Source organism: Neltuma alba, unplaced genomic scaffold, assembly GCF_004799145.2.
Source record: "Neltuma alba isolate B1F8T4 unplaced genomic scaffold, ASM479914v2 tig00013020_pilon, whole genome shotgun sequence".
Classification (NCBI taxonomy): domain Eukaryota; kingdom Viridiplantae; phylum Streptophyta; class Magnoliopsida; order Fabales; family Fabaceae; genus Neltuma; species Neltuma alba.
The window spans coordinates 14,322-26,664 of NW_021637367.1; the positions used below are offsets into that span (position 1 = coordinate 14,322).

At 34.6% G+C, this 12,343-nt stretch overlaps 1 protein-coding gene across 1 annotated transcript; it reads left to right on the plus strand.

Moving 5' to 3' along the window:
• Positions 1–2,362: 2,362 nt before the first annotated feature.
• Positions 2,363–6,238, plus strand: LOC114733606 (calcium homeostasis endoplasmic reticulum protein-like). Its single transcript, XM_028921084.1, is given in 4 exon segments — positions 2,363–3,393; positions 4,543–4,820; positions 5,213–5,785; positions 5,788–6,238. Coding segments are annotated over 4 exon segments (2,094 nt in total). The 3' UTR covers positions 6,000–6,238.
• The last annotated feature ends 6,105 nt before the right edge of the window (positions 6,239–12,343 follow it).

Below are 12,343 nucleotides of genomic sequence, written 5' to 3' on the forward strand. Positions count from 1 at the left end.
GCAAGGAAGGGGCAGTGGAGCCAAATTTTTCTATAACTAAATTAACGCCTTTTAATTCATCTAATTTTAATTTAATTTCAAGATCCTCATTGAGGAAAGAAATCACTCGTTCTACAGTGCTACGGTTCGCCGCTGAGCTTCGTTGTTGCATCAGTGTCCTTCTCGCCGTCCGTGCTGCTCGCCATCACCATCAGTCCTCGCCGTGGCCGTCGCTGCTTCAGCTCGGTGGCACTCCGACGTTAGGTGAGCTTTCGCTTTATTACTCTCGGAGTTCAGAACTTTCTGCTGATTTAAAGTCGTATTCCGTTCTCAAAACTGGTTTCGGCTGTCGTTATTTGGTTTGATTGAAAACCAACATGGAATCGCCTGCCTTTGAGTGGACATGATAGTCTGTGTTTGGAGTTTCTGTCTATCTCATCTCTTTTATGAGTGAAATTAGAATTAAAGTTCTGTCATTGTGTTGAAATCATTCAGAGTTTCATAGAGATGGGTATGATTTTACTTTTAATTTGCTTTTATCACTGCCATCACACCCAGCCCAAAGCAGCTGCAGAAATCATGAAAGTGCGTATCGGTTATGCTCAGATTCATGTAAGTATGAGGAAAGGAAAAATTGAAGTGGGAAGTGGATAAATTCAGAGAATTTGGAGTGATGGAAGTGCTCTCTTCGAATGACATTGATTTTCTAGGAAGAAGAAATAAATATCATAGTTCAAACGGGACATCTCAGTTTACCTTTCTGAGATACCTGTTAGATATTATGAGGGATTTTGCAGGCACCAAATAAAAATCCACAAGAATAATTCCTTTCACGTGAATATGATGATTTGTGGGCTTTGAATTAGGTGGAATGTTGCGTTTGAACAAATTCTGATAATCTGATAGAGAAATGTTAGCATATAGCTTATACGCTGTTCAATTGTGAATTGTGAATATATAAATATATATGTATATATATAGACATGCGGTAAATGTTATGTAGCTTACTTTGTTGATATGTCCCATTTTCTTCTACTATAACTTGCTTGATGTTATTGATTCCCCTAGTTTGTTTCTGTACCTTCTTTAAATTCCAAACCTGCTGTGCTTGTGGTTGGAGCCTGAACTTGTGTTTGAGCAAAATAGTTAAACGAAGAATGAGTAGAAAATATCTTCTCTTGTTGGCGAGTTTATTTTCATGCTAAGCGCATAATTATGGGTTTAGCCCTATAAAATCTTAAATATTCCTGTTACAAGTCATTAATGCATAATTATGGCTAATGTTGGCTATTCTTTTTATCTGGTTTACCGACTACTGATACTGTTGGCTGGACTTTTGCTTTGCAAGCATGTTAATATCGTTTTAAATTGCCTGTGCCGATATTGTTTGTTTTATTTTTGCTTTGGAAATGCCTGAGGAACAATAAGTCATACTTTATCTCAAATAAATTAGTAATTGGGAATTGCCTGAGGAACAATGAATTGCAATTAGCTTGGCTGCAGTGCTATTAAAGAGTTAAATATTTCTTATATGCTATGTGTATTTCAAGTGTTAAGAACTTCGATGCTCAGTTGATTCTTATTTGCCATGTACATGTAAGGAAAATCTAAAATGGTCTTGAATTTGCTCTTTTTTTTTGGGTTTTTTTTTTTGGGGGGGGGGGTTGTGTTTGGTTTAACTGTGGCAAGATGATTTGAACTCAAGACTTCTTGAAAACTCGTGGCTAGATTGTTTGTCATAGCTAGAAGATTCATGTGCTACTTAGCTGTAATTTCTGGCATTTTTCTTTGACAGAACCAATAGTTTTGTTTCAATCTGTAATCTTAGTTTTCTGATAGTCAGAATTGGTGCTTGAGTTCATACTACCTACTGATCATGTGTTTCTGTATGCAAGAACCCTAGAAAGTGTATTGGTCTTCCATTGTGTTTAACCCCCCCCCCCCAAACAAAAAAAAATTGTTTTCTGTTCTTTATTTTTATATCTGCAATTAACTTAGTACCTTTTGTTAAAGCAAGTAGCATTACAAAAAAATCATCATAGGAAAGACAAAAGAAAAAGGCTTGTCTGAGCTATTTTCTCAGTTTAGGAAAAATAAAGTAATTTTTTAGGCATCCTAAAATTATTGGGTAAAGGGCGTCAATTATTCATGCAGTAATGCCTGAGCTGCTGTAATTCATGATCGTTCCAATCCGGTGGGCAGTAAAAATAATTTTATCAGACAAACTTGTTCCTGAGGAGTTATTTAGTTGTTTATTCTTGCAGCACCACTGGGGAATGCTTGTCTCATTATCTGTGAGAAGAAAATAATGAAGGAATTTCTATTCATTTATTGTAGGAGCATCAAGAAACTCTAAAGGGAAGTTAAATTGAGAGAAAAGCTGATGGAACGGCAGGGTCGTGATTATGCATCTGCTTCCCCAGCATATGCTCAACAACAGCGCCAAGCTGTAAATATGCAACAACAGCAACAATATGGATTTCATCCCCAACCTCAGCAGTTTCCTTCGTCAGTGCATGGCCCTCCTTTTCTACCCCCAGGTCCAGGACATCCTCCTATGCAACAATTCCCCTATCCTCATCCCATGCAGCAGCAGCAACTTCAACAGTTACACCCTCATGCTCCTCCCCCACATCCTCATGTTCTTCTTCAGCAGCAGCATCAAGCACCACCTGCTTTCCCTTCTCATTTTCCTCCTCCCCTTGTCCCATCCCCCTTCCATGGTCAATATGACTCTGCTCCACCCCCAGTTGCCCCTCCTTCTGATCCTGAGCTCCAAAAACGTATTGACAAACTTGTTGAGTACTCTGCTAAAAATGGTCCTGAATTTGAGGCCATGATACGTGAAAAACAACAAGACAATCCTTCCTATAGTTTCCTCTTTGGAGGGGAGGGGCATGGTTACTATCGTTACAAGCTTTGGTTGTCAACACGGCCCCCAGGTGGTCCTTTCAATCCCCCTTTTCCACCATCTTCCATGCCTGTGATTCATCCTCCAAATCCAATGATGAACCCATCTCCCTTAAATGCTTCCCCAATGAATGCTGCTGCAATTAGTTCTTCAGCTTCAATGCTAGGTCCACCTCAAATGAACCCTCTCCCTTTCCAGCAGTACCACCATCAGCATCCTCAGCCGTTTGGGCTTCATGGTCGGCCTGATTATGATCAGGCATCCAAGTCTTATAAAGGGATCTCTGGCCCACTCCCATCTGATGTTGCAATGGATCTCAATAACGTTCTCAGTACTCTAAATGGTACAAAAGAATCAATTAAAGGTGCCAAAATTTGGTTCATGCAGAGATCTGCATTTGCACCAGCTCTAGCGGAGGCACTTAGAGACAGAGTTTTTGCACTGGATGACATTGAAAGGCAGTTGCATATCATATATCTTGCCAATGACATACTTTTTGACAGGTAAAGTGCGTTATCGTGTGACAGTTATGTGAAGTTTTTTGGCTGCCTCTTGAAAAACATAACTTACTGCTTTTGTCCTTGAATGATAACTGCTGTGCACTATTGAACTTACTTCATATTGTGTTTCTTTATTGAAGTGCAGATATAAAGCTTGGCTTGTATGTGTCTTTTCCTTTATTATTCTTCTTTATTATGGTTCATATATTTCTGTACTAGGTATTACTGCTGTTGATCCATCCCTTTTTCTAATTAGCAAACAACTTTGTTATCCCCAGAGCACGCATTCATTAAGTTTACGACATTAGTTGACTCTAACATGTTCAAATGTAAAAGTTTAAAAGAATTCACTTAATATATTTTCCTGGATTTTTTATTTATGGAAGAAAGTTTCATAATGTAAAGTGAGAACAACATAAAAACTGAGGAAGAGATCCTTCTAATACAAGAGAAAAGAACTATGGCTCTAATTCAAAAGAGCTTTTTAGTATTCTGTCGAACCAAATTTATACTGTCAATCATAAAATGTTCTATTTATTAGCATTTAAATTATAATTATTGTATTAAATCTTAAAAGATGTTTTACTATTAAGTGTTCAAAACTTTGAATGTATTTTTGTTGAATCAGTTACCTGCTTGTGAGGTGTGGGATGAATTTTTATCTGGGAGGTTGGTTGGTTGGTTGGTTCTACATCTTAGGCGAAACTCTGCAATTCTTGCTTAGTAAATGTGCTGCCAGGCACCCAGCCAATGAGGCTGAGTAGTTTTGGGCCCCAGGCCTTTTTTATTTTTCTTTTTGTAGAAATATAAATGTATTTGGGGTGGTAAATCATCTGTTATTCAATACTTCCAAGTAACCCAGATTTGAGCTGGGTTGACCATAGCTCAGGAGAAGCTCTGATTTTTTCACTTTACAAAGCTTGAACACGATAGCTTACTTAAGATTTTTTAAGTTTCTTACTGCTTAACCCAGCCATCATCAGTGGGAAGCACCATTTTTTCATAGTATGCCTTCTTAAGGATCTGTCAACTGACAATAACTCCTCTTTCTCTTGCTTTACTTCATCCTGGGTTTTGAGTTTGAGCATAACATGCACGTTATTGAGGATTCTCCTGTTTGTCATCCTTGATTTCTGCATTGCTGGTTTACAGTTTGAACCGGAGGACAACCAATCACGACCCTGACAATGAAGCCCTTGCATTTAAACCTGTTTTGGGTTCTATGCTTGCAAGGATTTATCACAATCCTCAAAGCAATGAGGAATACCGGAAACGATTGCATCAAATGGTGGAGTTCTGGGCTTCTAAAGAAGTTTATGATCACGAGACTATATCTTTACTAAAGGGTGAGATGATTGGTGGACCGCAATCAAATTCTTTTCCGGGGCCTTCAAAGGATCTATTATCTGCTTCATCAGATTCAGCTGCAGGTAGTTTTTACTCTAACAAGTCAACGAATACACCTCATTTTGAAGTTGGCCAATTTTCAAGAGATGGGGCGCAAACAGCACCTCTACCATTAAGAATTAATCTCCACAAGTTTATTTTCTTTAAGTAAAATTCTGTTGTTTCGTTGATTTTACTATCCATAGAAACATAATTGGGTATTTTTCTTTAGTTATTCCTGAAGCTTCAAATTAATGTCGTAGCTGCAGAATTGTGATTCTTGCTCACTGACCATCTATGAGGACACCAGTATTCGATGTGATTTTGCCATTAAATTAGCCATGTTTTTAATAAACTTAGTTTGGTGTCCGCAAAATCACTTTGAGATTTAGTTGATTTAAGAATTTATTCATGATTCCTTCTCTCCTAGTCGCAGGAATGCTGCAGCAGGCTCCTAACCATATTGTCCAGCAGTGGCCATCTGACAGGTCAGTTTCTGGTTCAGGTGTGCCTGAACAAGATCATCCTGAGAAGCATGCTGCCCTAGGGCAGTCCATGCCACCATCTATGGTACCTCAGCAGTTTCTTCCAAATTCTGCTCCTCCCGGTGCTTTTGCGGGGCACATGGCCATCCCTTCATCTGTTCAGCCTGCTAATCAACCACCGGCTTCACATTTGATGTCTCCCCCACCAGCTGGCGCTGGTGACAAGTTACCACCATATCCATTGTTCCCACCCGGCCTTATTCCAGGAATGGTGAAAAAGATGCAGATTGGAAGTGGTGTTCCATATTCTCCTCTGAGCCCTCTAGACATCCCAACCGTGATACCACCATCGACTGTACCACCATCAGATATTCTGCAAAGAGTATCAAAGTTCTTTAAAGAGATTGGAGAGGTTAATCCTTCTGAGGGCCCAATGACATCTGATTCAAGAGATGAAGATGAGGAGTATGAGAGAGAATATGAGAGGGAGCTTCCAGTGAGGAAGGGTGGTGCTTGTATCCCTCCACCCCAAACTTGCAGGTGGATCCGGAGACTGGGACGTATGCTGATGGAAGCGTGGAGCGGAAACTGGGATCAAGCGGGTCGGGGAGGTTAGGTCTCGGGGCCACAGCCAATCCTAATGAGGTGAGTCAGTATGATGATGTATATACGTCCTACAGGAAGCAGAGAAGCACCACTTACCACTCCTCAATGAGTGCAAGAGCGCCAGCTAGATGAAAGCAACTTGATTTGATTATTATTGGAAAATTGGAAATGCAGTGCATTAGACTAGGCATGTTTGTAATTCGGATCCTCTAAAGCGCCATAAACTAAAGAGAGAGGGTGACACAACAAATATCTGAGTTCTTGCCTTTTGTCCTTTTACACACCCTCATTTTGCTTTGCGTCTCTCGTTGCCTTAAACATTCCATGAACATCTAACTTGAGAAGATCAGAATCAGGCTTCTTTTTATTTTTTTTTTTTTTTTGTTTTTTAGGGGGGGGGGGGGTGTGTTGGTGGGGTGGTTGGGTTTGTTTCATCTTTATTTGAATGGTGCTTGTAGAATTTATATTTTTAGTGGCAATTGGCAAAGAACTGCTGGTCTTTTCCATGGATATCTTGCTTTCACTATTGGTATACATTAAGACTAAGACTTTCGTTTTTACAATATATATATATATATATATATATAAAAGTTACGATTAAGACTACTGTTCTTATCAGTTAAAACTTGAAAGTTACAACTAATAAGCGCTGTTTCTTACAATTAATCTGTTATTTCACCAACCAAAAATGCCTCATTCAGTTATTCATCCACAACTTGACAACTTCGAATTTCAAAATTATAAGCATAAAAAAATGTAACTTTTAGTCTTTAAACATTCTCTTGTCAATTTGGATCTTAAACTTTTATTCGTTACAATTCAACTTTTGTAGTTTAACGAGTCAAAAAATTATAGGAACTAAGAAAGTACAAGGATTGAGCTGTTTTGAATTAAAATTTAAAAATTGAGTCAATAATTGAAGAAACATTCAAGAGCTACAAATTTTATTTTCTCTATAAACATGTATAGATTAAATTCTGGAAGACTTTTTTTACATAAAGAATGAAGTCTAGCTTATTTTATTTTATTGCATGTTTTTTTCCCCATAAAATGATCAAAATATATTAATAAACTGTAAGCGTTACATATTAGACACAAAAAAAAAAAAAAAAGAACAACTATTGACTGTCTCATCTATTAAAATATAGAATAGCTCATCTTGAAGATTTGACTATGATCAGATGATGACTTTTGATAATATGTAGGTAAAGGTGGATATGAAACGTTATGAAAATTGGTTGCGTACGAAGGACAAGATTCATGTATGGTTTGAGATTGTTCCCTGACCATACATGTCTCAATTGGAAAAACTTAAGGGCTCGTTAGGTTCAATTACAGACCGCAATCAGATGCCATGCGATGCAATGTAATACTACCTCCAGTCTTAATTATAAGAGCTAGTTGACTAATTTAAAGAAATTAAGGAAATAAGTTAAATTAGCTATTTGTAATAAATAGGTATTGCTTTTCCTAAAATGTCCTTGTTAAGCAATTATATTGGTTAGAACTATCATGATTAGAAGAACTATCTTAAGAAAAAATGCATAAATATGAGAAACAAAGTAGATTGAGATTTTATATTTAGGATCAAATTAAAAGTCAAACAAGGTCTTATATTAAAGACCGGAGGTAGTGTTTATTACCGCGAGTTTGTTTGGCATGTTAACTAGGAATGAGTAGTTTTATATTTAATTAAATAAATATAAAAATACAACGACCAAAATAGCCCCATCCCAAAAAAAAAATCTCTCTTCTCTCTTTTCTCTCCAAGTCATCCTTCTCCTTCCTCTCTGACAATGGTAACTTCAAATCAACAAAAAATTAAAACCAACACAAATCAACTATCACGATTTGAGAATAGATTAAACAAAATATAAATCACACAAAAAAAAACCCCATTTAGATCATTTTCAAAGCATAGAAGAAAAGGAGACATTCATTGAGCAATGAATCATATCTTTCAACCCACCTTAGATATAGACAAATTGAAGAGCATGGTCCGCCCACACATGGGTCTCGTCAAAGATCGAAACGGAATCATCCTTTGACCTTACCCGGACTCTTTGATAGTAAATGGATGCAATATTTAGAACAAATGAACTCATGAATTTGCATTTCGGTATGGGAAGGCCGAAAAAGAATTGCGGGCAAGGTGATTGTTGCTCTTTGAAAGTCATTTACGAAACTCGTGATCATTGTTGAACTCAATATTTTGATTAGTAATAGTAGATTGTTGCACTTCATAGATCATTCAAGGAAGGGAATGACAGTTCAGCGATGGAGCAAGAGTGTCCAATCTAGGCTGAGGGGTTTGATTTTAGCAAGATAGGAGGTGGGGTGGAGGAAGAGGCATCGCCATCAATGGTGGTGTTAACAACAAAGTGGGATTTGGATGAAAGAGGAAGGAAAGCCAATGAGGATGAAAGAACGGACAAAGGGATGTTCTTGGCATGAGGTGATGGTGAAGGATGGCAATAAGGATTTATAAAGAGGAGTCTATGAATCCTCGTTACCAGATTTTATGCAGTCATCATTACCATTGGATTTGAATTACCATTGGATTACCAATGCAATTCAACCAAACGGGTCCTAAAGAAATTCTATTCTAGTATCCACAAAAGCATTCAATAAATGAGTCAGATCCTTTGCTTGATGATGTTGCACGTGATTTTCAATGATCATTGACAAAAATGAATATGTTTTATAAGTGCCCAAATTTAAAGAGAAGTTGTAGCAAAAGAAATAAAGATGAGTGAACATTCCATCACCTTGGAGCTGCTTAATCCTTGAAAAGATAGACCTTGAAAAGATAGTCACATAGATGGCAACAACAACAACAAAATTCAACCATTCTTGAGACGACAAACAATAATGGTCCAACCAGTAAGGTTGAAATGGAATTAAATAAAAAATCGTTACTAGATTTTTGAAATTTATAAAAATATTTGGGCACACGATATAAAATTTATGATATTGGTATGATTTGCACTTTAAAATTTTATTTAATTCTTACCCACCAAAACATTTGTTTATATATTTGTCCGGCATTTGACTTCCAAAGCATACAAACTTGTATCAGATTCAGGTAGAAAACTACATTTTCAAGGAAAAAAATGAAAATTACTTTTGTTTATGCATATTTGCTTATGAGAAGATAAGGATCGATGAAGGCCTCAATAGTTACATTATATATCACCATCAATGTCTGACCCACTTAGTTTTCATCTTTTTGGTTTTATTTCTGAAATTCATATTTTTCTTCAGCCATTTTCGTTCTTCAACATACTTCAGCATCTCGTTTTCAAAATTAGTATTTATATGTTAGATTTTTGGGCTTAGATCTGCCTTGATGGGCCGGATTATTTGACCGGGTATAAAGAGAATATATCAGTCAAATATCCAAGCGATATTGTGATATGTTTGACTTGGTCAAACACCCTGAATCATATCCAATTGGTTACGATATAAATCTAATTAATTTGTATTAAATTAATTAATTTATATTGTGTAGATTAAATATATATTAAGTATATATATTTAGAATTAATTGTGATTGATTCTGGATTTAAATTCAAATATCATGATATTATGATATAAGAATATATTATATCTTATCTCGGATTTTATCTGATGGGCTCAGTGGATATTTTATGCTACCCAAAATATCCCTGACAAAAGCTATAAATAGAGGCTTCCCCCCATCAGTTCAAATCACTCCAGTAGTAGAGCTTTCCTACTATCTCTCTCTCTCTCTTATTTTCTTTCTTGCAAAAGAGGTGCTCTGCTGTGCACTTAAAAGCTCAAACTTTTATAGTCTAGCTTAAGCGTGAGCTAAGAAGATTCGACCGACCCGACCCGAGATCCGACCCGGTATATTTTCGATCCATTGTGTTATTTATCTATCAATATGATATTCCCTCCAAGGTTTTTTTTATAAGATACTAACAGCCAAATTGCATAGTTTAATAAATATGTTAAAATTAGTTAAAAGTAATATATATATATATATATATATATATATGTATGTATGTAAGAAATGCTTTTTCCCCGCTAAATATGTCCTCATCTGTAAGAGGATAGTAAGAAAAAAGATCAAAGAGAATATATGGGGAAAAAATATAATGAGAGGTAATATAATTAATTAGAAATAACATTGGTAAAAATATATTTAATGTTTAGACAATTGCAAACTAAATTTTATAAAAAATAAACCAATTTAAAAATTAAAATCTTATAAATAAGAGTGGAGGACACAAGGGACTATAGTGTTTGGATGATATCTGTTCATGTTTCAAAACAAAATTGAAGTGAGGCCAACACACACTCACATGCACAAGATTAAATTTTTAATTAATTAATTAGCTTGTACCTTAACTTACTTAGATCATATTTTAATTTTATTTTCGCCCAAACCCAAATGGACCCTATAATTTTTTTCAAGAAAGGTGGAAGTTGATGCCAACAAACACCACCAACGTATTAGGGGAAAAAATTTGCAGCAAGGGGCCCTAAAAAACAAGGTTGCATGCATATGGACTTTATTTTCTTTGTATCAAATGTAGATTCGCTTGTATCCATAAAAGCTGGCCTCCTCACTTTCAAGACCCGGCCTCTAAGGGTCGTTTTGGTAGGAGAAAAATGAAAGGAAGGAGAGGAGGAAAAAATTTTTAATAAGCTTAATTCAAAAAATTAAGAAAATGATATTAAAAGCTTTTAATTAATTTTTATTACTCATTTATCTTATATCTTCTCTTTATTAAAATTTAAAAATCTATTTTTTCAATTTTTTAAACTGAACTCATTAAAAAAAAAATTTTCTTTCTCCCCCTTCCATTTCTACCGTACCAAATATAGAATAAGGATATTTGTCTTCTTGTTTTCGGTTTGCCTCAGTAGTGGTGTCTGCTGGTGTTGTTCTTTCATTTCTGTTCGTTTTTGTTTAAGTGTCTATATTTTGATCTTGCACCTTAACTTATTTAGATTCACTTGTATTCAATATGGTTTTGCGGTCTCCAATTTTTTCCTGGAAAAATCTGTGAAAAGCTGCACTTAAAAATTTTATTAATTAGAAAGACCTGAATTTGAGTGCTAATACTTTCAGTGTATGAAATCGTGTAGAGTACCAATATTTTTTTTGTCTGTTAATAAAATTTTCAAATAGGAACTTTTCACCAAATTTTACTTATTTTTCTATATTTCAACTTAGTTCTTTTGTAATTGCTTTCATGGAATTAATAACATGATGTCTACTCCCAGCCCACTGATTTTCATTTTTTTTTCTAATTTTTTCTTTTGTCTTTCATTTTCTATGTGTACATGCATAACTTAACTTTTTTATTGCATCAAAAGTATGGAATGCATTTTTTTTCATTTTATAAATAGAAAGCGTAAATGTTTAAAATAGAAACGCAATCCCTTAATGTAATAAGACATTATTCAAATGAGAATGACAATGTAAATAGAAATACAATGTATCTTTTATATTATAACTATTATAACTAAAGTGAATCTTACCCATTTGAACATAAAATGAATTGTATTTTTCATTATTTGAGAATAACGTAAATTTTTTAATATATTTTATGTTTATCTTTGATTTTTGTTGATGATTTTTGGGAAATTCGGTAAAAAAATCTCTTGTTGAAAACTTAAAAATTTGAACACGTATAACTATGATAGTGAATACAACTTTTTTCTGTTATGTGCAACATATTTTTTGTTGGGTGCAAATGACTTCCGCATTGATGATTATTGCACATAATTAATGATATGTTACACATAACGGGAAAAAAGTTATGTTCATGGATCATAATTGCATTTGCTTAAATTTAAACCCTTTTAGCCAATTAACTTTTTAAATAGGGACTTTTAACCAAATTTCTCATGATTTTTTTTATAGTAAAGATTGATTTAGCATGTGCATATATATAAATATATATATATATATATCATATTTTGAAAAGAAGATATTTCCCAAATTCTAATATTATACTCCACTGATCCCAAATATAAGACTCATTTTGTATTACAAAATGAGTCTTATATTTAAGACCAAAGGAGTATAATATATGATAGGCATTTATTAAACAAAGTGTATATGTGAATGCATCTTTCACAAAGGACAAACAAATGAGTCTTATATTTAGGATCAAAGGAGTATAATATATGATAGACATTTATTAAACAAAGTGTATATGTGAATGCATCTTTCACAAAGGACAAACATTTCCTTTACTTGTCAAAGACCAAATTTATGGCATTGTGGCAAAAAAAGGGGGTAATTTTTCACCATATATATAATTTTTTTATATAATACATGTCATTGAATATAAATAGACAAAATTTTACTAATAACATTCAATATAAAATATAAATCCTATTACAAAGTACATTATTTGTAAATTATAAATAATTCACTTATCAAATTCATATAATATACGAATTTTATATATAATGTATGAAAAATAATTTTAAGT